The following is a 26,944-nucleotide window of genomic DNA, read 5'->3' on the forward strand; positions in this document are numbered from 1 at the left end:
TCCTCTCGGTTTGACGGTGTTGTCCCACCCCCCAGCTGAAATAGAGTTTCTGATTGGTTCTTCCTCTCGGTTTGACGGTGTCCCCGCCCCCCAACAGTTAAAATAAAGGTTCTGATTGGTTCTTCCTCTCGGTTTAACGGTGTTGTCCCACCCCTCAGCTGATTGGTTCTTCCTCTCGGTTTGACGGTGTCCCCGCCCCCAACAGTTAAAATAGAGTTTCTGATTGGTTCTTCCTCTCGGTTTGACGGTGTCCCCGCCCCACAACAGTTAAAATAAAGGTTCTGATTGGTTCTTCCTCTCGGTTTGACGGTGTTGTCCCACCCCCCCAGCTGAAATAAAGGTTCTGATTGGTTCTTCCTCTCGGTTTGACGGTGTTGTCCCACCCCCCCAGCTGAAATAAAGGTTCTGATTGGTTCTTCCTCTCGGTTTGACGGTGTCCCCGCCCCCCAACAGTTAAAATAAAGGTTCTGATTGGTTCTTCCTCTCGGTTTGACGGTGTCCCCGCCCCCAACAGTTAAAATAGAGTTTCTGATTGGTTATTCCTCTCGGTTTGACGGTGTTGTCCCACCCCTCAGCTGAAATAGAGTTTCTGATTGGTTCTTCCTCTCGGTTTGACGATGTTGTCCTCGTTCCAGCTGAACTAGAGATTCTGATTGGTTCTGCCTCTGGGCTCGGCTCCCTGTTGCCCCACCCCCAGCTGAAATTGAGATTCTGACTTTTTTACATACTGCAGCTTGTGAGAAGACCCAGTACGACAAGAAGTTAAATGTAGACGTGCTGCTGCTGTGTACTGATAATAATAATAATGAATAGATGTGAATATGAATAAATCTTCTTATCTGCTTCTTCCTGGGCAGGGTCCCAGCGGATCTGGAGCCTACCCAGAATCATTGGGTGCAAGGCAGTAATACCTCCTGGACAGGGCCTAGTCAATCACAGGACACCCCCACCCCCCCCTTTCACTCCCACCTCCCACCTAGGGACTCTTGAGCATGGTCAGTTCACCTACCATCTGTTTTTGAGAGGTGGGAGAGCCCAGAGGAAATCTACACGCAGACACACGAAAAACAGACAGTGACCAGTGCGAGGATTGCTGCGAAAATGTCCTCATCAGTTAACCTCACAGTCTTATCATGTTCCAAACAGCGCCGGCAGTAACGGAACCTCGTCATTTAGGAGCTCTGATGTTGTCTTCATTAAACATCCTATAGAAGTTCTGTTTATACAGACTAGGAATATAGACACTTATTAAAACGGCTCTCGTCTCTGCTCTCTAATTGCTGCTGTAATTGGTGATAATGCTATTGCTGTAATTTGCAAAGCATTTTGCACCTTGGGCTCACAGTGAGGAACTGTCTGAAAGGTCACTGGTAGGCCAGATGAGCAGACTAATGATCTGTGTGTGTGAGATATCCTGTTGAGCAATGATTTAAGGCAAACACAACACACATTTTTAACATTTGCTACCAACCGTACTAGTCAGGCACAAAATACAGTGCCATGTCTTTTTAAATGACTGTTTTTCAGGCGTTTTCCACAAGGCAAGGTAAAACCCTTGAGGCATTTTATACACTCATGCACACCTGCATTATCTCACGCAGTCAGTCCTGGTGACAGTGTGATTATGCACTGTTGTGGTGTGGTGCAGTGAATGGTCCAAGACTGGGCGTGGGGAAGCCTGTGTGAATCCACCAGATTAGGCCCTGCCTAAAAGAAAAGCCTGCCACACCTTTAACCTAAAACGTGGTGTTTAATGCTACTATGCGTGCTCACGTGAGGAGGTGCATGCAGGCAAAAGGCATGTGCGCACTGACTGTACTCCAGAAGAGCTGACCGTTTAGACAGTTCTGGGTTGCTGAGCTAAAACTATATTTATGTCTGTATTTCTCTGTTTTACTGCACGTTTACCCCTGCAGATATCGATGTATTATTTCTCCGTAATGTTAATACAGGTGGACTCAGCAACAGCAACAGTGTTGTGAAAAAGTGTTTGCCAAAAAAAAGTAGGCCAACCACTCCTGGGAAAGTGTTTATTCAAGTTTTTTCCATTTGTGAATAATGGCTATTGCTAAGGCTGTGAGTCACCGCAGTCCCAGAGCCTTAGCAATGGCTTTGTAACCCGTTCCAGACAGGTAGATTTCAATGACTGGGTTCTGCATCTGTATTTGAATCTCTATGAGCGTGGCATCTGCTCTGCCTCTTCTGAGACCTTCTAGCCTGCTTCACATTACAGACAGGCTCTTCTGTTTAGGAGATGCTTAGATACAACAGGTCTGCCAGTAATCGTGTCTGGGTTTAACTATAGTGAAATCAAACCCAGTTGTCAATTGAATTTGGTTACCTGGTTGAATTTAGTAGCTAAGGGGTCAAATACGTTCTTACAAGGGTGATATAGGTTATGTGTTGCTGAAACATTGCTGATTCAGATGTGCAAATGCACACACAGCTTGTCTAGTCCCTGTAGAGAAGCATTACCAAAGAATAGGACTCTCCCGAGTAGATAAACATGAACCTATTGGCATCATGCCTAAAGGCAAGTGTGGGCTAGAGGGGTATTGAGCTGTGGACCTGTGTTTAGCTTCAGCCTCGTCCAATATCCTGACCTTACTAATACTCTTGTCGCTAAAAACAAAAATAAATAAAAATCATCATGAAGCATTTTAATATCTACAATTTCTGAAGAAACAAAGATAAGATGTCCCAATACTTTTGTCCGTAGAGGGTATAGTGGTGCTGTTAGAGAATTCCCAACAGCCTATACAGTATGTTAGCTTGTGCTGGCTTTGTGTAGGTATCAAAACCTGGCCAAAGGAGGGGTCAGAATCCACCCTTTAAATCTGAGCAGAAAACTACGAAGCTTCTTTGATTAGTTCATGTCTCTCCTTTCATGTTAACGACAGATCCTCCCTCAGCATCTGACAGGAGAACAATGGCTGAAGCCTGAGATGATTCAAACATGTTTGAGCCATTACGTCTGATTACATTTCCTCTCTTCAGCTCCTCCTCTTTGTTGACACAAGTGCTTATTGTGGTGGATCGTTAGTGCAGAGGAGCGCTGCAGCTAAACCCTTTGCGGCCGCCCTGCCTATCACAAAGCCGGCCTGCTGGGGGATACAATAAAGAATGGATGAGCTGCAATGGCCCTGTAGAGTCAGTAGACAGGACTCGGTGTATAATGTAAACACCAAGTCAACATTGTCTAGCTGTTTCTCAGCTATTATTTAAAACATCATTTATAATCAGTCATTCATTTTTTGTCGTTGTTCTTTTGTCTCTGAGAAAACTTGAAAGAATATTGACGTAAGATTGACTGATATGTCTGCAGCCATACTTATAATGGTGTTTGCTTCTTTCCAGTTTGCATTGCATGGCTTCAAAAATGACAGAACATGGTCTTCTTACTCATAACACTGGTAACACCCCCATTAGCAATGCCCCTGACATTAACACATGTCTAAGCCAGCAACCACCTCTTTCAAACTGCCGCCTATTTGGCATCGCTGGGTAGCCGACACACTCTCACACAGTTCTAGCGCACTAACTAACAGACGCCTGTGCCGGCCAACATCGCTTTTAGAGTGATGAGGGGAGTGAACGCCATCTACCCACCCGGAGAGAGAGCACAGCCAGTTGTGCTCTCTCTGACTCTGGCTCTTGATGGCAAAGCGGCATGACTCAGGATTTGACCTTGTGACCCCTGGGCCATAGTGGTAGCAAATTTGAGCACTGAGCCACTCTGAGCTGCTAAAAACATGTTATTGCAAATTAGTATAAGTTATTGGGTCAGATCAACCTAACTATTAGGGATGTAAGAAAATATCGATATATTAAAGTATTGTGATATTAAGTTTTGCAGTACTGTATCGATTCAGGTCCCACTTTTCCGAATGCATGAAAAGTATTCAGATTTTATGCATTTGATGGTGTGGATATGGGGATATATAGAATCGTAACCCCCATATTGGGATACGTATCATATTGACAGGTTCTTGTCAATACACAGCCCTACTTACTATAGCGTGAGACCAAGACACATGCTAGCTTAGCCATTGAGGTGAGAAAGAACCACCTGGCATGAAACCATGATAGGGGTGATGGAGGAGAGGTAGGGAAAAAGGTATAAAAATAGACCAAGATAGCGCCAGTGAAACATGGTGGCAAAACAAACAATATCAATGTTTAACCCCCCCCCCCTTTGGTGCTCGGCTAGTGGAATATCAGCCATGCATAAAATCTGCTGGATGCAAGACGCACGAGTCGGCCACTCCAGTTCACTGTTCTGTAAATACTGCCTCTGAATGAACTCAAAATGAGCTGGACACACTCAGTCGAAGGCACACGTGTGGGGCCGCGAACCGCTGTGTCCTTCCACTGCCCTTTCCTACTTTCCTAGGATTTAAGGGCCTTGAAACAACAGGCCTGGTTAATGTTTGACCGGCAGAGCCAGTCAGAGTGGGTACCAAATGCATCGGGGCCTTATCACACAAAAACACAAATGTTTGAGCCATATCTCTTCAGCAGACGCAGATGGTGCGGCTGGTCCCTTGTTTAACGAGAGATAGAGATAGAGGTAGAGAGAGAGAAAGAGAGAGAGGTAGAAACACAGGTCATTGCTTTCCTGTTTAAACCAAAAGGATACACTTAGGCTCACGGCTGGATTGGATTTCATGGCGATAACACTCTGTTGGCAAAGGATTGAATTAAATGCCAAGCCACACTAAAATGTTTATTTTTAGTGTTATTAGATATCTCTGTATTGGCACTTGAACACTTTTCAATATACACGCAAATAGCTCACCTTCTATACTGAAGGTATAATCTTGTCCTGTGCTTATCAATCAAATAGTAAATAAAGCATCACTTCTACTGTTGTTTGATCAGGGGTGAGTTTCCTAAACCCTTCCTGATGAAGTACTTTTCTATTAAGCACTTCCTATTAAGTACTTTGAGAACTAGCAGCTGGTTAATCAACAAGTGTTTCCCTACAGCCGCTCCAAGGAAAGTACTATGTGAGCACACTCGTTATTGTTGTCAGTTAAATAAACATAACAATTAATACTATATGTCAAAAGTATTGGGACATCTGCTCATTCATTGTTTCTTCTCAGTCCAAGGGCATTAAAAAAGAGTGTATCCTGCTTTTGTTGAAGTAACTGTCTCTACTGTCCAGGGAAGAAGACTCTCTACCAGATTTTGAAGCAACATTGCTGTGAGGATTTGATTACATTCAGCGCCAAGAGCTTTAGTGAGGTCAGGATGTTTGATGATCTCCAACTCCCTAGTTCATTTCAAAAAAGTATTGGATAGAGCACCATCATCCATCATTCCAGAGAACACAGCTCAGTGCTGGAGGGTTTCATACCCTTCTGGCCCACATCTGGCATTATTAGGCAGCATGGTGCCAAGAGGTTCATGGTTATCTGCTCCAGAGAGTCCTATTCTATTGGACGTATTTCTCTACAGGGACTAGAAAAAGCTGTTTGTGTGCATTTGCACATCCGTGTCAGCAATGGGTGCAGCTTAAAGTAGCTGAATGCATTCATTAGAAGGGGTGTCCACAAACATTTGGACATGTAGAGTATATAGCTGTACAGATTGTTTAGTGTATCTTCTGAAGAGGATCACTGTTCTCTTATTTGTCTTTTTAGCAACATATAAAATTAAGCTAAAGTGTAGAAGTAGAAGCAGAAGTGTGTCTTTGTAGAAAATATGACTTATGTATAAGTCATATGTATAAGGCATATATCTATCTATCTATCTATCTATCTATCTATCTATCTATCTGCCTGTATAGCTATCTATATATCTCAATCTATTTATCTATCTGTATTTATATATCTCTGTCTATCTATCTCTCTATCTATCTATCTTTCTATCTGTCTGTCTGTCTGTCTGTCTGTCTGTCTGCCTGTCTGCCTATCTATCTGTCTGTCTGTCTGTCTGCCTGTCTGCCTATCTATCTATCTATCTATCTATCTATCTATCTATCTATCTATCTATCTATCTGTCTGTCTATCTGTCTGTCTGTCTGTCTGTCTTTCTTTCTTTCTATCTGTCTCTTCCTATTAGCTGGTCCCTTGTCTAAGGTAGTCTAAGATAGTTTCTGGCAAACTCTGTTAGATACTGATCAGGCTTTAAAGAAAGCTCTCAAATTTCAACATTGAGTTTCCAGTTTAAAATGCTATGCTACTGGACTAGGCAAGACACTAGGCAGGTTGTACACTACAATGATAAATTGGCCCCATGCTAACATGAGCTTAACTATATAACAAAAACGACACACTGTCTATTGACATGTCGTAATAAATGTCATTTGAGATTAATAACAATAACAATAATAGCAATAGCAATAATCTTCTCTTCTCTTCTTCTTAGCAAGCATCTGTATCTCCCCTTGTTTTGCCTGTGGATAAGCACTGCCTGCCTATAGAGTGAAGCCTCTGCGTGGGTACTTCAGGCACTTGGGGTGAGTCCCACCAGCTATATTCTGGAGAGAGTACACAAGTAGGCCTGCGATTGACCAGGTAACGGTTCAAATAGCTCTCCTCCATCTCCTGGGCTTTAACGCCCCTCTCCTGGTCCTGCAGAATGAGTAGAGAGCAGGCCCGGGTCAGGGCTAACACCTCTGAGCACAGGCCGCCATAGAATTCGGAGGTGTAGTAATAGTCCCCTTCACCTTCAGCTACATAAGCCATTGAGTCGGGGTCCGTCTCATAGGGATAATAATATCGCTGTTTGCCGTAAAACTCTGGATGTAACGTTGCGGTCAGCTTCCCCAGGATTTCTGCGCCCACTGCATTTGTGAACTCCTGGTCAGCATCAATGCAGAAGACGTAGTCCGCTTCCAGATGAATGCGGTCACCGATGATAGACGCCAGCAGTGCCATGCGCCGCAGGCTCAGCCTGTCCCAGCCTGGCATTTCAGCCACAGGGATGATCTTCAGCTGCCGGTTGGGACCCAGCTTCGGTAGAGGGTCCAGTTCTTTTGGGCGGTCAGTAAGCACATAGTAGGTCACATAGAAGTTAAGCAGGAAGTGGAGCTCCGCAGAAGAAAGAAGGCGGCGCAGGAAGTGGTTATATTTCCCCACGGCTAGGATGGCCAAACCGGTGCGGATGCCTTGATGGCCGAACTCGTCTCTACGCCAGGCTGAGGACTCGCTGTCCCCCCATACCAATGGAGCACCCCAGGGGGTCTTCATAGGAAACTCTTCAGCTTCCACAGATGGTCCTCTTCTGTTCATGTCTGACAGCAGGGGCATGGATGGCATGGAAACTGCAGCCAACATCTTCACCCTCAAAAAGTCTGGAGAATACATGGAGGGTGGTGATTGGTTATTTTATCAAATAGTATTACACAGACACACAGTACCAAAAATGAGCCACCTTGAATGTTTAAAGTGGTAGTAACTTTAGGCTCCTGTAGATACCATGGATGCATGAGGATAATCAGACTATAAATACCTGCAAGGTGTGTAATAGGATTCATAGACTGAGAAGAGGTGGTATTGTGCGGTCAATGTCTCGTTGGATGTGTGGTCGGTCATACGAGTCTACCAGCAGTGGCAGAAATCCCAGTCTACAGGAAATTCTCGTCACAATTGTGGCCAAAAGATGAAACTGACAGACAAGGAGCACCGGTGGGTGCTTGTGAATGAAAACACCCTTGTGCAGCGCCATCTACAGGAGCCTAAAGTTACTACCATCACGCAAGGTGAAATGCATGTATATATCCATGTATATTCATATATCCATGTATATATCGATGTTTCATCATATTAAACCACAATGTCTTGCATCCCACACATTAATAACGGGTTGGTTGTCTTCACTTGTCTTGTGTAAATCTATTTATCCGTCTGTCTGTCTCTCTACCTTTTGGTCTGTAATGATACACAAAACTATAGTAAATATATCTATTTTGACAGATTTTCACTCTGTGTCTAAATATTTGTGGACACCCATTCTACTTAAAGCTGTACCTATTGCGAACACAGGTGTGCAAATTCACATGCACTCAGCTTGTCTAGTCCCCATAGAGTATTGCCAATAGAATAGGACTCACTGGAGCACATAAACATGAACCTGTTGGCCTAATGCCAGGTGTGGCCTAAAGGGGTATTTTGGGATGAGTTGAGGATGAGGTGGGGTGGTGATTATCCAAAATCCTGACCTCACTAATGCCAAAATTCTAGGAGAAAGCCTTCTTCAGTAGAGACAGTTACTCCAACAAAAGCAGAATCATTTTTATGCCCTTGATTTTAGTCTGTCTGCCTGTCTATCTATCTATCTATCTATCTATCTATCTATCTATCTCTCTATCTATCTATCTATCTATCTATCTATCTATCTATATGTCTATCTGTCTGTCTGTATGTCTATCTATCTGTCTATCTGTCTATCTATCTATCTATCTATCTATCTATCTATCTATCTATCTATCTCTCTATCTATCTATCTATCTATCTATCTATCTATCTATCTATCTATCTATCTATCTATCTATCTATATGTCTATCTGTCTGTCTGTATGTCTATCTATCTGTCTATCTGTCTATCTATCTATCTATCTATCTATCTATCTATCTATCTATCTATCTATCTATCTATCTCTCTATCTATCTATCTATCTATCTATATGTCTATCTGTCTGTCTGTATGTCTATCTATCTGTCTATCTGTCTATCTATCTATCTATCTATCTATCTATCTATCTATCTATCTATCTATCTGTCTATCTGTCTGTCTGTATGTCTATCTATCTGTCTATCTGTCTATCTATCTATCTATCTATCTATCTATCTATCTATCTATCTATCTATCTATCTATCTATCTGTCTGTCTGTTGATCTGTTGATCTGTTTATAGAATTTTGGCTATCAGTGATGTTTAATATTTTAATAGATATTTAGATATTTTAATAGATAATAGATCTTTAATAGAAATAGAGATGTTTATTGGACTGATTGTGTTTTTTTGTGAAATCATTTGAGATTACAGTCCCTGCTGACACAGTTGCATCTATCCGACATGTTGGCCCCTTAATGCCAGACATTTCCCCTAACCCCTTAAACACTTAAGGGGTCAGACCTTCTTTCTTCACACTGCACAATCTTCACAAATACAAGAAGAATACAAGTAAACAAGAAGGGTTCACTGAGTAATCCGCAGCCTTACAACTAATAACTGAGCTCACTCTGCAACTGTGCTTGAATTACAATCAGTGGGAGTCACACTGTTAGTGCATATTTTGCCTGAGGAGTAATGAAGCCTCTCTGAGTGTGCGCCTCTGGCATGCAGCAGTACGACTACTGTAAGGGGCTTGGGGCCTTGAGCTGGTGGCAAGCTATGACATGAACAGGATTCTGCACTTACAGATCAGTCCGGTGAGAACACACACACTCAGCACAAGCAGCTGCCTCCGATTCCCACAGTAAACACCTGCAGACATCAATCATTGAAAATATGCTAGTGAATATTTGACATCCTTAAAGCAATGTTTCAGGCTAAAATCAAATGTACTCATAATTCTTCTTCCCCCAAATGTGCTTGGTCAGGCAAATCAGGCTTAGTGTCTAGTCTTTGCTTCTTTGGTTTTGTGCTGGAGCTACAATTCTGATGTAGCTAACAAGTAAGGAAAATGTACTGTCACCAGTTAGTGTTGTGCAAACTGTAGGCTATGCCTAAATCTTCACACACTCGCTTTAAACTGTGTTGAGTTATTAATAAAAAGTGACATTTTTATAAGTAACTGATTATTATACAGTGTCAGAATATGCATGTCTATTTGGGAAAAAAATACAGTTATGGCTCCTAGCGGCGCTGCCACTATGCCACCTATCCCAGGTCATGCTGCTTGCCATCAGCAGCGGGAGTCAGAGAGAACACAATTGGCCTTGCTCTCTCAGAGGTGTGACGTTGATCAGCACAGGCGTCTGTTAGCTGTTGTATCGGAGTTGAATCTTAACATAATTTTATTACAATAATCTCTCTATAATCTGATAAATAGTAGATACACAATAAGGACAAAAGTATTGGGACACCTGCTTATTCATTGTTTCATCCAAAATCAAGGGCATTAAAAAGGAGTTTCTCCTGCTTTTGTTGGAGTAACTGTCTCTACTGTCCAGGGAAGAAGACTTTCTACTTTCTAATTTAGATTTTGGAGTACTGCTGTGAGAAATTAATTGCATTCAGCCACAAGAGCGTTAGCTCCCCAGCTCATCCCAAAAGTATTAGATGGCACACCAACCAATCATTCCAGAGCACGCAGTTCCTCTGCTCCACAGGCAATGCTTCTCTAGAGGGACTAAACAAGCTGTATGTTTGTGTATGTATGCATTTGCACATATGTGTTAAAAATAGGTGCAGTTTAAAGTAGCTGAATGCAATTATTAGAAGGGTGTCCACTTACTTTTGCACATATTGTGTATTTGGACTATATTTAAGAGTATTTTACTATTTGCATTAGCCTCACAGCTCCAGTGCAAAAGAAAAGGATAGGACTTCTGACACCAAACAAATGTTAGCTGATTGATTACATGTGAGGGGGGGGAGGGGGATCAGATAAATTGGATTTTTTGCACAGTGAACCAGTGTTCATCTGCTCCACATTTCTCACTTCATGGCCTCAATTACATCTCATAATGTTGCTCACGATATTCTCTCTGTTATTTAAAAACCATGTATCAATTTTTCCTGTTTGTCACTTCTTCACAGTGCAGTGGACTAAAAAAAACAAGGGTTAAAATCCCGGGGCATGCCGCTTGCCATCAGCAGCCGGAGTCAGAGAGAGCACAAATGGCCTTGCTCTCTTAGGAATGGGTTGATGGCACTTCCTCCGTACATCACTCCTAGTGTGCTGCATTAGCTGGTGTATCACAGCTGGGGATCCGATGCTTTCCTCCGAGCATGCTGGCTACCTAGAGATGCCACACCGACGGCAGTTTGAAAAAGAGGCGGCAACTGGCTTTACATGTGTTGGAGGAAACATGTGCTAGTGTCCACCCTCCTAATGATGGGGGCATTGCCAGAGATAGGGGATAGTTCACATAACGGGAATTGGGTAATTGGCCGTCCAAATGTGATCAAATTAGAAATGTTGACATTCTGGAGATGTTGTTATACTGCAGACTTAATTGTAAACATACGGCATCATGCAGAATGTCCCTGTGTATTTTTAGAAGCAGACAGCTCTTCAGAATCTACTGAAATCTCTCCTGCATGGTCTGGCTTAGTGTGAAAAAGGGTCGAATGTGCACTTTAAAAAAATTCCCTGCAAGACTGTCAGTGATAGAAGGCATAATCTGGTTATAGCACTCTCAGCAGGTTTAATAACATTTCAAGAGAGCTTCTGCCACACTAAAAGCTGGGGGGATTCACGGACTAGCACCAACCGTTCTGATGATTGCAGTAAAATGCAAAATATGGATGTTTAGGTCATGCCTCTACGGTTCTAAAGAGGACGATTTACATGGACTAAGTGGGGAAAGTCAGGAAAAAAGAAAAAAGGAGAGAGAGAGAGAGAGAGAGAGAGAGAGAGAGAGAGAGATAAAGTAGCAGAAAAGAGTCTCACTGACCTGAGGGCAGCCTGGAGCATGGGAACAGCGCCATCTCTATCTCTCTCTCTCTATCTCTCTCCAAGTTTATCCTCTTCTTCAAGGTCTCATCACTATCCGTTTACTTAATTGCAATCCTGGTGTTTTCTTTGTTCCCGCCTCTTCCTTATCTTTAGCTCCATACTCTTTTGTTGTCTCACTCCCCCCACCTCACCCCCCTTTCTCTCTCTCTCTCTCTCTCTCTCTCTCTCTCTCTCTCCCTCTCTCTCTCCTTATCCTCGGGGTTTAGGAATCTGTTCTGCTGGCTCTGGCCCAAAGCAGCCAGATGTGTTAAGAATCGTGGCCAGAGAGAGAGAGAGAGAGAGAGAGACAGAGTGGAAGAGCAGATACTGGAGTGAAAAGAGAAAGAAGTGGAAAAGAATGATGAATGGATCTCACTTTACTGCATGCTGATCTGTCTTTCACCGTCTGCAGGGCAGCAGTTCAGCGGTATGCGTTTTGCAGAAGGAGCAGAACGTAGGCCTACTATTAACGTGCTGAAAAGTCTGTACAATCCACGTGGATATTGCTTCATAAGTTGGAAAAAAGGCTTCTAGCAAGCACAGAAATACCAAGTATCAGTGTCATATCAGGGTTTTTAAACTTTAGCAGTAGTAGTATCCATGTTTTGGAATGAGTCCCCATTACCACCCTAATATAGTCAATTAGCAAAACCTATTTGCTTCTTTGCTGGAGTTATGAGGCTTGTGCAATAAAAAGTAAGTGTAAACCCTGTGTTATATTGGCCTACTGGACACCAGACCAGACTTGCCTGATTGACTGCATTCAGGGTACAAAGAAAACAGTAAAAATGATGGTGATCTTTTCCTTTAACCCTTTATACATGCATTGCAACCATATAGTCAACTTCTGTTTGCATTAAATGCTGTGGAAAAAACATATTTCACCTTTAGCTGTTTCACCATGTTCCCTTTATTGAATAGAGCGGCTATTTCCAATTATATAAATATATAAAACAGAAAGCTGAGCAAATAACAGACATGTACTGGTGTGACTCAGCTCCTCAGACATTTACTTCATGCTACATGGAAAGTTGAGGTAAGAACAAATGGCAGAGTTTCATGTTCTACATCCTCAAACAATTATCTTTGTGCTGAACGGCAGAAACGTGGCAATGAAATGTATCTCTATGTGACCCTGAAAAGCGTGTGTGACCGCTCGGTTGAGTTGCCCAGTTAGGGTAAACAGAATTGGACACTGCTATGACACTGACTGACATGGTGGTGGTGTGTTAGTAGTGTGTGTTGTGCTGGTACGAGTGGATCAGACACAGCAGTGCTGCTGGAGTGTTGGAACACCTTAGCGTCACTGCTGGACTGCGAACAGTCCACCAACCAGGAATATCCAGCCAACAGCGTCCTGTGGGCAGCGTCCTGTGGGCAGCGTCCTGTGGGCACTGATGAAGGATTAGAGGACCAGCACAGACTGTGCAGCAGCAGATTAGAGAGCTTCTATCTCTGACTTTACATCTAAAAGCTGGACCAACTAGGTAGGAGTGTCTAATAGAGTGGACAGTGAGTGGACACAGCGTTTAAACACTCCAGCAGCACTGCTGAATCTGATCCACTCACCACCACCATGTCACCACCCAAATACTACCTGCTTTTGTGGTGGTCAGTCCTGTGAAGTCCTGATCATTGAAGGACAGGGTGAAAGGAGGCTAATTACTGACTATGCAGAGAAACAGGTGGATACAGCCTGGATTTATAGAATCACAGAGTTTTCCTATACACTAAGCAGAGCTGACAGAATGGACAATGGGTGTAGAAACAAGGAGATGATATTAATGTTATGGCAGATTGTTGTATAACATGTATATACCGCTTAAGCAGAATGCAAACTAATCAATACTTGCATGGAGCTTAATTACTCACTACTAAACTACTAAAGCAGCGCTGTCCTGTGCTCTGCTTTCTTGGCGGCCATCTAAGAAACACCCTTACCCTACTTTTACCACAAGATGGCACTGTATTCTTATGTAAAAGCTCAATTGACTGTAAAAATGCTCTGCAATATATATAAACATGACATAAACTCAGGTTTACTGGGCATTCAGACCTAATCTGACCTGCTGTATTGGAGATTTCTTTTCCCCATTCTCTATTTTTCCACTTGTAATGGGTAAAATTGGCTCTTATACACTATAAAGAAAAAAATGTATTGGGACACCTGCTCATTCACTTTGTTATCCAAAATTGAGGGTATGTGTTGGAGTAACTGTCTTTACTGTCCAGGAAGAAGGTTTTCTACTAGATATTGGAGAATTGCTGTGAGAATTTAATTGCAGCAAGAGATTTAAGAGCATTAGTGAGGTCATGATGTTGAATGATAATCACCACCCCACCTCATCTCCAACTCCCCAACTCATCCCAACGGATTGGATGGTGCTCCACCATCCATCATTCCAGAGAACACAGTTTTTCCACTGCTCCACAGCTCAATGCTGGGTGGCTTTATACCCCTCTAGCCCACCACACCTGCCATTAGGCAGCATGGTGTCAGTTGGTTCATGTTTATCTGCTCCAGAGAGTCCTATTCTAATGGCGGTGCTTCTCTACAGGGACTAGACTAGCTGTGTGTGTGTGTGTGTGTGTGTTAATGTGTCCGCAAAACAGTTGAATGCATTTATTAGAAGGGGTGTCCACAATCATTTGGGCCATCAGTTATTTGTTTTCTCTTGTTTTCATGTGTTTCCTTTCACATGGTGTGCTTGGAGAACATCTGCTGCAGTCTTTCATAATTCCGATGGCATTTGAATTATTAATGATAGAAGAGCAGGGAGGGGGGATTTACGCCTTTGTGCGTGTGTGTATGTGTGTGTATCTGTGTGCATTTGACATAAAGTCCTTCCTTGTCATGCATCTGCAGAAAGGCCCCAAGGCCTCCTCAGAACAGCATGCGGCCTCAGGCCTACACACACAGACGACAAAGCGTTCGCTTGCAAGATAACTTTACAGTTTATTACGATAAAATCCATATGGCATAATCATACAGAAACTGAAATGAACTTAGAGTCGCTCTTGTAAACAAGGTTAGACAGAAGTGTCAATCAATTAACATAGAAACACTGACTACATTGAAAAATGTCTAAATTACAGGATGTGTGTAAACGGTCTTCGCTCTCTCTCCCTCCAGCGTATCCAGACATTCCCTTCCAGCTGGCAGAGAAGTGGGGCCACAGTCACAGAACCAGTCGAACCAGGCCGCGTTCGGCAGACAACTCCAACCAGGCTTCTGAGGTACATTCCTTTGCTGTCAACTCAAGTACCATTGTATTTGCATGAGCGTTTGACCCAGTCTCTGTTCACTGTTGCTTCATGAGGAGCGCACATGGGGGCCAGTGCAGGATAAAATAACATTCAGGCTTGTTTTCACACTTGGGCCGATCACAGACGCCGACTTTCAGCTCTTTCACGCAGCAGCTGCTCCAGAGACGCTTCTAGAGTGGATCTGATGTGTGGGTCTTAGATTGAAACCATGGAGCCATAAAATGGAGACCACCTGACTGTAACTATGGAGGTTCTCCATGAGGTACAGTGACGTTAAGGATATATCAGGGTTCTATAGACGTTTTTTGTGTTTGTCTGCATAAATTACTAGGAATCCATAGAAAAATAAACCTTTATTTCATATTATGAACTCTGAATATACAAAATCAACTGATAGTAGCCTACGGATTTATTATAAACTCAAGCATTTGGCGTTAAAAGAACCACCCTTGTGATCTTCTACCATGGGTGGAAATTAGGTGCTTAACATAAGAGGTTGTGCAAAAACTGGCAGAAGCCAAGGTTAGCCTACCTATCCTATAGCTGTCTACAGATTGTACAGATTAGTATAGGATAGATAGGATGTAGAACATAGATATGTTCTTTTATTTAGAATGGACTGTGAGGTACACTATATGGACAAAAGTATTGGGACACTCAAACATTACACCTACAGGAGCTTTTATGACGTCCTATTGTAAATCCACTGCCGTTAACAAAATATGGGGCCATGCACCAGCACTTAGTGACCATGCTCTGTACCTTTAAGTGGTCTGCTGCTTTGTGGTCTTGAGTTGCTGTTGCCGTTGCCATTGTTTCCCATTTGTTTTACAGTAGGTATAGCAGGCATGGACATTGCTGGTGTGACATTACAAACCCAGCAGCTGCTGGTTCACTTTTACGACAGTTCCACAGTTTGTTTTATGGTAGAAACTCATGCTGAGTTCCTGTTCCCGAGCTGGTCATTCAGTTGGGTGGTGGTACACAGGATGTACCCGCTGTAAACACTTTAACTGTATTTAAGGAACTTGTACACGCAGAATCTGAGAGAGACCTGCAAGGCAGAGGGTGCAGTAGAAGGCCTCTCTCCCCATGATCCTAAGATACCGGCACCATCATCAATAGACCATGATGCCTCACAGGATGCCTCACTGTACTTCCTTATGGCTGCATATTAAAACTTGCATCAGCGTAGTTCCTAAACACTTCCACTGTTCAATAAAACCACTCACAGCTGATGGAGGAAGATCTAGGAGGGAGGAAATTTCACCAGCTGACTTGCTTGTTGTTGCTCCAGCGGTGGCTCCTATTACATACAGAACCATGCTGGATTTCAGTGAGCTCTTCAGAACCTCCCATTCTTTCACTAATGTGTGGAAAGGCAGACTGCATGGCTAGGGGGTTGATTTTATGCACCCGTGGCAACGGGACTGAATGAAACTGAATGAAACCTGAATTTAGGGATGAAGAGGGATGTCCCAATACTTTTGTCCATATAGTTTATGTTTTAACTTAAATCCTGAAGGCATCAAATACCGGATATATCAAAATATAATAATACATTTCAAATCAAAATAATTCTAAACATTTTCTGCGCTGTGTGATAAATAAACTCTTTAGACTCTTATCAATCATATATAGATCTGTATAGTATTTAAGGTATCAAGTCATTTGCGTAATGAAAATGTATCAATAGGATTGATAACCGATGACGGCTAGAGGTAAGAGAGGCTGAATTGGGTTTAAAGCGAATAATAAATAGAATATATATACTAAAGAAAACACCTAGAATTAAGTAGAGCAATCAGAAGTTGGCAGCAGTGAAAGCAGCATGATGTACAGTAAATAATCATCAACCGGCAGAGGACGAGGGCGAGGGATGAGAAGGGAATGAGAATGATTGTTAGCAGAACTGGTCCCAGTAGGTTTTGAGGGGGATAGATGGGACAGTTTAAGACACATAGAGACACCCATACGAACAGGCCTCAGAACGCTTACAGATGAGAAACGGTAGTGCCGAAAAAATGACAAGCTTGTCTGGAAGAGTAAAGTTGCTCTCGTCCTGTGCCTGGCTCGGATACCTTCACCCACACACTTCTTCTCACCATCTTCTCGCCTCCTGCCTCGTATCCTTCAACCTCCTTTTGAAGTTTTCACACCCTGCAATGGGGACCCTTTCGCCTGCACAGTTTCAAACACACACTACCCCAAAACACATAACCCAGCCCCTCGGCTAGTTATCAAACCTCTTTCATAAGCTAGTCAGGTGTATTGGGGCAGGTATTAGTCTCACAAGCCAGAGAGTATGGTAGGGTTCGTTACACAACTTGGCCAAGAACCAGCTACTTTAGCAGGAATAGGTCATTTCACAGACAGGCAGAACAACCAATCATAGGCTGTTGTTTTTGTGTCAGTAATAGAAGCAGATGACTGGGGTGTAAGAAAATATTGATACTGTATCGCTTCTCAAATACACAGTATTCAGGCTCTGAATGGTTTAGTGGTCTAATGCACTGCCACTGTGGCCTGGCGGAGCACCAGTTCGAATAGCGAGCCATGCTGCATTGCCATCAGCAGCCAAAGTCAGAGAGAGCACAATTGGGTGTAATCTCTCAGAGTGGGTAGATTGAGCACTAACCCCTCATCACCCTTGAGCAATGTTGGCCGGCATAGGTGTCTGTTAGCTGGTGAGGTGGAGCCGGAGACCCTGAACTTTCCTCCGAGCGTGTCGGCTGCCTGACAGTGCTGCATCGGCGACAGTTTGAAAAGAGGCGATGGCTGGCTTTGCATGTTTGGGAGGAGACATGTGTTAAGTCCTTCCGTCTTCGTGTTGGGAGCATTGCTAGCGCTAGGGGGAGCTACGAACAGGGGGGTTAATTGGCTGTGTTTAAACCCAGACCACTGTTCAAATGTCTTGTGGCAACATCATTAAAGGTTTACTCCTCCTCATGCACCATTAGCCTAATCTGTGACCTGTGTAGACCTTCTGGCAGACCTTCTGAGACTAGAAACTGTGCAGGCAAATGGGTCCTGAGGACTGCAGCTGAGAACGCCTCTTCTACCTCACAACCTGCTTATTATACCCATACATCATCCATACCCTCCTTGGCCCCTCCCTCCCCCTCTCTGCTCTCCACCCCCCCTCATTCACTGCTGTTCTCCTTCCAGCATGTCGTACAGAGCCTGCAGCAGTTGCTCGTCTCTGTGTCGATAGGCCCGGTTCCTGTAGAAGCTGTCTCTGTAGTCGTTGTACAGGCTGCTCTCTGGGTTGCGGTGCCCCAGGGCCCCGTACGACTTCTGCTGAGGGATCCTTTCCCTCACTGGTGAAGCCCGTCCAGTGGAAGCTGCAGAATTAGGGCTGAAGACTGACTTGAGAAGGTGCAGCAGGGCTACGTCAGGGGTGGAAGCAGCTTGAGCTGCTGCAGGCCTCTTCTCAGGGGCTGGAGAGGAGGCAGAGATGGGAGCCGGTGGGCGGGACTTTTCCACTTTTTTGGAAGGGACAGGAGCCTCCTGGAATGTAGGATTTGGTCATGTTAAATGAAGTAAACATTCGAGGCCACAGTCAGGGAGAGACCATTCAAACAATCAACATAATTTCTAAAAATTAAAGCAGCATTATGCGAGAATTGGTATTTCTTACTCCTGGGCTCCCCCTACAGTCGGAAAGTGGAATCTGCACTTTGAGCCGTCCCATTAATTTTTCTTTGTCAAATTCTTTGGTACTGACAATTAACCTACCCATTCGTAGCACTAACAATGAGGGTAAGGACTTAACATGTCTTACATGCAAAGCCAGACACCCCATCTTTTTGAACTGCCAACAATGCAGCATTGCCAGGCAGCTGACACACTCTGAGGAAGGTGTTGAGGGGGTAGAGTGCCAGCTACCCACCCGGAGAGAGCATGACCAATTGTACTCTCTCTTAAACTCTCTCTAACTGCCAGGCTTGGGATTCGAGCTTGACAACCCTGGGCCATAGAAGCAGTGCATTAGACCACTGAGCCACCAGAGTAACATAGTGCAGCTTCTGGTGTGCTGAGCCTGGAGCAGCAACGACAGCACTGCTACTCTCCCTATAACCGTCAGTGGAGCATCACAGTGATTTTGAGGCTGTTGTTTTAAGGTAAAAATGCTGCATAATGTTGCTTTAAGTATAAAAAATGCTACATACAAACATGCAAGGTTATACATGAAGTACTGCATTGTAAAAGGAGGCACCTCCAGCATGTCCTCCATGTGTTCCACTCCTCTGCGGTCGTTCTGCACTGCATTGTAGGGTGTGTACACTCTTGGCTTCTTCATGTGCTCTGGCTTTTCAGACGTCCCGTGGAGAATCAGCTTCCAGCTCAATATCTGCCCCTCATTCTCCATCCTGCCCGACTAAGAGAGAGAATGAGAGAGTGCGGATGCAGTAATACAGATGTGAGAGGGGCATTATCACATATTAGTGCACTGATAGAAGGAGATGAAGGATATTTACAGTGTCAGTGATTTTTAATGTCCAGGTGCCAGTAGGGTTCTCTCCCCAGGTGTGCACAGACATGAAGTCCCAGTTTCTGAAGCCGTTAGAGGACGTGTCTCTCTCCCTCTCAGCCAACAGCACTGTAGTAGTTCCTGATAAGACACATTGAATATTGTCTTAGAGTATAGTTGCAAAATTTCCAGTTGTTTGCAATTAACCAATCAAACGAGACCACAACTAAATGACACTTTTAATGACGACTGCAGTCTCTCAAATTATTCAACCCCTTCATGACAGGGTCTTTAGTACTTAGTAGAGCACCCTTCTGCTGTTAGGACCTGCTGCAAATGTGATGCATAGCCAGACTCCAGCTTCTGGCAGTGGTTCTGGGGAATCTTAGCCAATTCCTCATGGGCAGTGTCCTCCAGCTCACTGATATTCTTGGTTTTGCTGACACAACCACCTTCTTCAAATCCCACCAAATATTTTCTATGGGGTTCAAGTCAGGCGACTGTGACAGCCACTTCAGAATCTTCCAGGACTTCTTCTGAAACCAAGCTTTCGTGGAACTTGAGGTATGCTTGGGATTGTTGTTCTGTTGATTGAATCCATCTTGCCCTCCATACGCTGCAGGTTTCCAGTATTACAGGAAGCAAAGCAGCCCCAGAGCACCACTGAGCCACCATACTTCACTGTAGGCAGGGTGCTCTTTTTACCATATGCTTCATTCTTCCTCTACCGTTACTATTCAGTGGTCACTTCTGTTTTCACTGCTGTTTTGACCTCTGCTGTAGTTATATATGTGCTTATACTGTATTTATATATGTAGGTGTGTCTCACCTGATGGAGAAGTGAGTGTGATGTGTAAGTCTCCTCTCCTCGTGTACTCGATGCTGGCCTCCACCTGCACATGCTCCAGCGACACTATAGAGTTTGTCTGGCCAGCACATGCTTTAGTGGGGATCTCAATGCTGATCTCACCCGCTGCCTTCAGAGGCCTGTGACACACAGCAAATGGACAAGACTAAACATCACTTTACACAGCACATGTATGTGTGAACGTGTATGTCCAAATGTTTGTGGACACCCCTTTTAATGAATGCATTCAGCTACTTTCAGCTGCGCCCATTGCTGATACAAATGCACACACACACACATACACACACACACACCTTGTTTATTCCCTGTAGAGAAGTACTGCCAATAGAATAGGACTTTCTGGAGCAGATAAACATGAACCTTTTGGATACCATGCTACCTAATAATGCCAGGTGTGGGCTAGAGGGGTATAAAGCCCCCCCAGCATTGAGCTGTGGAGCAGTGGAAGAACTGTGTTCTCTGGAATGATGGTTGCTGGAGCTCCATCCAATACTTTTGGAATGAGTTGAGGTGGGGTGGTGATCATCCACATCACCATCCTGACCTCATATAGAATATATATAGAATATCTGGAGTTCAGTGAGCTCTTTAGAACCAGCCGTTCTTTCACTAATGTGTGGAAAGACAGACTGCATGGCTAGACCTGTGGGAATGAATTAAACACCTGAATTCAATGATTAAAAGGTGTGTCCCAATACTTTTGTCCATAAAATATAAGGAGCCCAGTGTAGTCACACCAGTCAGCGATGTGTTCATCTTGGATGTGAACCACAATACTAGTAGATGCTAATCTTTACCTGATAGAGTCTACGAATATAACACTGTACCTGGGTTGGAAGGTGTCATCTCTGACGATGCACTGCTTCTTCTCCGGCACGTGCTTCCAGACTTTGGGGTCTGCCAGGTCTACCAGAGCCTTAGCGTTCAGCAGGCCGAAGCCGAAGCGGCTGTTGACCATCAGCCCTGCGCCATTCCTCTTCCAGCCGGGGTTATTTGCCAGAGGGTCGAACTCAGACGTCCACACCACCAAGTGCTGCAGATCCCTCCAGGTCAGATCAGGACTGAAACCATGCAGACAGATACAGTTTTACTCAGTCTGAGCTTTTGGGGTACAGTACTGTGATTGGACAGCTGATCAATATTATGTACAACAGGCTCAATTTTCAATATTACAGTAATTAGGCAAAGGTCTAATTGACTTGCTATGCTTGGTTGATCTATCGGGCATCGGGATGATTATAATTTAGCAAATCTGCTGGGAGTCATTAGGACTATGCTTAATAAGAGACATCGGCACAGTTATGAAGATGTCTTTACGTACTTCTGTTCCAAAGCCAGGGCGAATATCCCAGCTGCCAGAGGGGCAGAGGCAGATGTTCCTGTGTGTGTCTCGGTGCATTCATTGTGCAAGTCAGCACTGGTCTGCAGCAGAAAAGGAGAGAGGCAAGGTTCAGAGCATGCAGAGCTCATTAATTATTCACATCATAATGAGGCTTAAAACAAGGACCTAGTAGAAAGCTGGTTGTGAGTCACATTCATATGGACAAAAGTAATGGGACATATGCTCATTTATTGTGTCTTCCGTAATCAAGGGTATTAGGAAATAGTTTATCTGGCTTTTGTTGGAGTAAATGTATTTACTGTCCAGGGAAGAAGGCTTTCTACTAGTTTTAAGATAAGCATTACTGTGAGGATTTGATTGCATTTAGTGACAAAAGCATTAATGAGGTCAGAATGTTGGATGATCACCACCCCACCCCACCAAAACAACTGGATGGAGGACCACCATCATTCCACAGAACACCTGGTGTTTATCTGCTCCAGCCCTATTCTATTGACAGTGCTGCTCTACAGGAACTAGATAAGCTGTGTTCCATATCTGGGTTCTAGGCCTGTATGTATGTAAGATGGCCTTGTAACACTCACAATCCTTTGGTCAGTGTAGTCCCCGCTGCTGTAGGCAGTGGCCAGGGTGGACGAGCATTTCTCTGCATACCACGGCGACAGGCCCTGCTGTGACGCGCTGCTGATGGAGATGGTGTAGATGCTGTCTGTGTAGCCGTCGCAGTCACAGTTATCACCCTGACGCCCGCCGTTACCCGACGCCCAGACGAAGATGGAGCCCTTTCCACCACGTCCCTGAGAGGACCACAGAGTCAAGGCCTAAGCAGTGCTTAAAGTATGCAGCTGTGCAGTTCAGGCACTTCCTTGTTTTACTCGTGGTGTGCCAGCAATTCTCACAAGCAGTATTCTTTTCTGTCCTCTCAATATCAGGTTCTGGCCAATTCATAAGAATCCTACATAAACTGCATTACCCAGAGTTCACTACAGCCCGCCATACTATGGCACATAAGTGCACTGGTCTTAAGGAGCCACCCGAGTTGGCAGACCAGATTCCACCCCAACCATCATACTCAGACGTGACTTCTACTCCTGCTGAGCTCTCACCTTCTGGATGCCATACTCGAAGGCTTTCTGAGCCAAGCGCCCAGGCCCCTCCACTGTTTTCCCATCATCATTAGGTCCCCAGCTCGCACTGTAGATGTCCACATGGTCCGGGTTGAACCCTATGGAGCTCGCCTCAATGGCATCCGTCACAATGCCATCCAGCATCCGGATCCCTGAGTGGCGAAAAAAGGAGCAGAGGAGTGATTAACTCCACCCGAGCTGACCTAGAAAATGCTCTTAATGGGCCTTGACAGGTGCAATGTGTGTGTGTGTGTGTGGTAATTTGGAGGAGTGCTGTTATGTAATAGATGTTGTGTTAAACGCACACTGCCCTCTTAACTCTACGTCCACCTGGCTCTGGATGCTGACAGCCGTTACCCTCATACTCCTTCACTTACTCAGAAAGTTAACCCCTTAAACAGGCTAAGGTCAGCCGGTGAGCCAAAGGTGCTACTACAAGCTTCTGTTACCAGAGAGTAGCCCCACCAGTTTGTACAGACACCCCTGTAGATACTGAGTAACTACTGAGTGTGTAATAATGGTTAAGTAGTAAGAGCTAAGGGGTTAAATTGGGAATTTCTTCAGACAAATACAGAAAAAAACGACCAGTGTTTTTCATTTTTGCAGAATGAGACAGCTAAACTACTGGTCAAAAGTTTCAGAACACCCCCAGTTTTTCCGGTCCATTTAAGCATGTCAAGTCCAGTGAATGACCTGAAATGGTACAAAGGCCAGTGACGTCAATGGTACCAAGGTAAACAGTAAATGTTCAGGACTGTCATTAGTTAAAAACCGGGCCTCTTAAAGATCTGGGCTTTGTTACTTTGGAGGACAATGGTGGCTCAGTAGTTAGAGTATTGGGTTATTGATCACAGGGTTGTGGGTTTAATACCCAGATCTGCTAAGCTGCCCCTGCTAAGCCCTTCAGCAAGGTCCTGTTTCTGTTTCACAGACCCTGACCCTGTTCTCCACCCCCGGCCCAAGCTGGGTATTTTATTGGTGGGTCATTTTTTTTACTTAGTAAATCTGTTGAATAAAAGCCATTCGGCACTCAGTCTTGTGTTATCACTAATAAAATAAAAGCCCAGCTCAATGACGACAGTTAGATCCCACCGCACAAGCTGATTGGTTGCAATGCACTCCACTTATATGCTACATCTGATATCATACAACGGTTAGTTACGGCCATGCAAGCTGATTGGTCTGCTTCATCCCAGCCATGCTGCCTTTTCATGATAACACACTCCCTCGTGGTTCTATTGCTTTAACAGCACTGTTGTTGTTTTTTTTTTTACTATAGCTGTACCATTCCACCATGTAACATAGGCTGCCTCACTGTAACCTGCTGGAACTACTTTTTTGCCAATATTTAAAAACAATGTATTTGAAAGCAGGTCCAAGGCTTTATTACTTTACTTTTCAGTCAGTCGTACAACACTCAAGGTCATGTGTTATCTATAAAGTGAATGCCCCCCCACCCCCCCGTTCTATCAACTGGACGGCACGTCCTCCTGCACACAGACTGTATACATTCGGTCGCTCACCTCCAACCTTAGAGTTGTAAGCCACTCCGACTCCACACTTGTTGTTGTCTGCCTGCATGGCAATCTCCCCTGCACACCTTGTGCCATGCCTGGAAGACAGAGAACGAGGCAAAATGCATCACAGTAGAATCCGAATCACATACAAGGAATTTGTCTGGGTGCACACAGGCACAGTATATGTCCAAATGTTTGTGGACACCGCTTCTGATGAATGCATTCAGTTACTTTGAGTTGCAACTATTACTGACACAGGTGTGCAAATACATACACACAAAATTATCTAACATTTAACAATTATCTATGGTGATTATCTAACATCCTGACTTCGCTAACGCTCTTGTTGCTGAATGCAATCAAATCCTCACAGCAATGCTCCTCCAAAATGAAGTAGATAGCCTTCTTTTCTGGACAGTACAGACAGTTAATCCAGCAAAAGAGGGATCAACTCTTTTTAATAGCCTTGGTTTTAAGTAATTTTCAGATTGACGGTTTAACAATTGATTGTTGTATTTGGTCAACTTGCAGGGTGAGATTGTATGGAAGCCACATAAGCCACCCCTACCCCCGGTAATACCGTATTTACCATATGTATTTTAAGATGATATAATGGTATGAAAAAAGTGGACACCTTTGGCGGGACATTTTTGACCCTTAAAACAACACAAGGGTTAAGTGACCCCACAAATGGTAACCATTTAGCTATGGATGTTGGGGTGAAGGTGGAGGTGCGTCTGAAGTCTACCACCTCGTCTTTTTAACACAATACCCTGTCATTTTACTCTGAAATTTGATTGTATAAAGAGCCTCTTAGTATATTTGCCTACCTATCTACCGTTAATGATGCGCCGCACTCCGCTTTAAAGGATTTCTCCACTGTCTCCATCGCACTGTGAAACCAGTAATCACTGAGGAGCTCGGCCTCGAAAATGAGCTCCTTCCACTGATCTTAGATTACTGTAATATAAAGTGATGGATGACTGTCTGTCTGCTCCGAGGATTTACTCTCCTTTTTCATGTTTGATAACATTATGCTGCTTGGCGGCTGTAATTAGCGCAGACATGCTAATTGTTGGGCTGAATCTTGTTAATTGTTAATGACTGAGTTCTATTTTCTGTTGCTTTTACTTCCCCATTCATGTGAACTCTCTTTCCGAGCCTAAATGGACCGCTGATCAATTCTGTATTAGACAAACAATTACAGTGAAGTAGCTTGAGCCTACTGACAAAGCAGCGCTCCGACATGGGTGGGTAAGAGGATGAGTGCGTTTGCATATGCGTGCGTGTGTGAGAGTGTGTGAGTGTGTGTGTGTGCTACAGTATGAGTCACTCGCAGGCATTGTGTGTGAGATGGAGGCAGCTGAACTCACAGTGGGCGAGAATAATGAGTGTTTTGCATTTTACTCCAGCACCTACAGTGTGTCAGCCTCTAATTGCCAAAGCGCTTAAACATTCAATCCTGGAAAAGTGCTTTTGTGGTTCTGTATATGCTGCATGATTACACTGCTCACTGATACAGACATGGTAATCCACTTCTCTTCATGTTTCCCCATGGGACAGGTCAGATTCCAGTGAGCTGGAATGATGTCAAAAAGAGTAACCTCAGGAGACGTCTAGACATGCATTACTTCAGTACAAAACTGCGGGTCTATTTAGGAAATGTGTTTGGAAACTTTCCAAAAACACTCGGGCAGGTTGATATAAACTGGAATTATCAGACAGTCTAACAAGGTATCCTATGTGCACTATATTGCTGTGCTGTCAATTAAAGCACTAATGCTGTATATTGTAAACACAGTAGTAGTGCTGGGCGATATGACCCCAAATCACGGTCAGCATTAACTGAACATTTTACCTCGATTAAGATTTATGAGCGATTATGTAAACAACTCCAGTTGCCCTGTTGTCTCAGCCCCTATTTTTTGCTTCCATGATGCAGACTGGACAGGGCAGAGTCACATGACTACACACGCGCAATATAATTATAAAAAAAAAGTTATGAAATCACTCAATTTGGGAGAAGGAACATGCCTGAAGCCTCTGCTCCCAATCCAACGTCCTATAAATACCATCCTCACCTTGTTCACGTGTCCATAACAAAATCTTCGCAGCCCTTCGTCCCCCATCACCTCCCTTTTAACTCTGGCTACACATTTTAGAGGGGGGGGGGACTGGCTTAATAGCACCATGCAGAAGCCCCCTGAACTCCAGCCCAAGGTTCCAACAATCTCCTCCAAATCATCATATGCTGAAGGTCTGAGAAGGTAAAAATCCTTAAAAAGGACCATCTGGGCCCATCACTATAAAAGCAGAGCTGTGAACAGTTCCAGTGTCCAATGAAAAACATGTATCTCCAGAATGGTGGAAAATGGTTTTCATTCCAGGTCATTTAGAACATTTCTAGTGGTCCAGAAGGAGCTACAAAGTTCAAACCATGGAGAAAACTAAAAACGGACCAGCTTGGAGATGTACGTTTTATTTATTTATTTATTTATTTATTTTTAATTTCCTTTCTAAAATGACTTTTTGCCATTGTTTCCAACCTTCTGAATGGTAATTCCAGAGTTGGGAATGGTAGTGTACAACCCCAGTGGCCCAACACAGGCTCAACACACAGCTGATAAACAGGGTGGCCTGCGTCTCTGGCTTTCCACTTTCGGACTGCCAAATTGTGTACGTACTGTAATCCCGTTACGTAAGAGTGGACGAGGGAAATGTATAAGAGGGGA

The 26,944-nt window shown here is 44.0% G+C and overlaps 2 protein-coding genes across 2 annotated transcripts in view; both read right to left on the reverse strand.

Annotated features, from left to right (window-relative positions):
- Nucleotides 1-6,371: 6,371 nt before the first annotated feature.
- Nucleotides 6,372-11,610, reverse strand: LOC140539460 (globoside alpha-1,3-N-acetylgalactosaminyltransferase 1-like). The gene is made up of 3 exons (XM_072662179.1): nt 11,577-11,610; nt 9,373-9,438; nt 6,372-7,303 (listed from the first exon to the last, which is right to left on the reverse strand). The coding sequence occupies exons 1-3, from the start codon at nt 11,608-11,610 to the stop codon at nt 6,372-6,374; spliced, it is 1,032 nt and encodes a 343-aa protein (XP_072518280.1).
- Nucleotides 11,611-14,553: 2,943 nt separating this feature from the next.
- The window catches only part of pcsk1 (proprotein convertase subtilisin/kexin type 1), a 28,451-nt gene continuing 16,060 nt past the window's right edge, over nt 14,554-26,944 (reverse strand). Inside the window, exons 6-14 of the mRNA XM_072662047.1 lie at nt 24,219-24,307; nt 22,675-22,847; nt 22,153-22,365; nt 21,548-21,648; nt 21,054-21,287; nt 20,188-20,345; nt 19,366-19,499; nt 19,104-19,265; nt 14,554-18,394 (exon numbers count right to left, since the gene is read on the reverse strand). Coding sequence (XP_072518148.1) covers nt 18,032-18,394; nt 19,104-19,265; nt 19,366-19,499; nt 20,188-20,345; nt 21,054-21,287; nt 21,548-21,648; nt 22,153-22,365; nt 22,675-22,847; nt 24,219-24,307 — 1,627 coding nt within the window. The 3' untranslated portion in view covers nt 14,554-18,031. The remainder of the gene's footprint in view (nt 18,395-19,103; nt 19,266-19,365; nt 19,500-20,187; nt 20,346-21,053; nt 21,288-21,547; nt 21,649-22,152; nt 22,366-22,674; nt 22,848-24,218; nt 24,308-26,944) is intronic.

The sequence above is a fragment of the Salminus brasiliensis genome, chromosome 18, assembly GCF_030463535.1.
Source record: "Salminus brasiliensis chromosome 18, fSalBra1.hap2, whole genome shotgun sequence".
In the NCBI taxonomy this organism is placed as follows: Eukaryota; Metazoa; Chordata; class Actinopteri; order Characiformes; family Bryconidae; genus Salminus; species Salminus brasiliensis.

Coding starts and splice junctions, on each gene's coding strand:
- LOC140539460 (XM_072662179.1), bottom strand. CDS start 11,610: ATGGCGCTGTTCCCATGCTCCAGGCTGCCCTCAG. Junction 9,439..11,576: donor ATGCTCCAGGCTGCCCTCAG/GTCAGTGAGACT, acceptor TGATGTCTGCAG/GTGTTTACTGTGGGAATCGG. Junction 7,304..9,372: donor TGTTCTCACCGGACTGATCT/GTAAGTGCAGAA, acceptor TGTATTCTCCAG/ACTTTTTGAGGGTGAAGATG.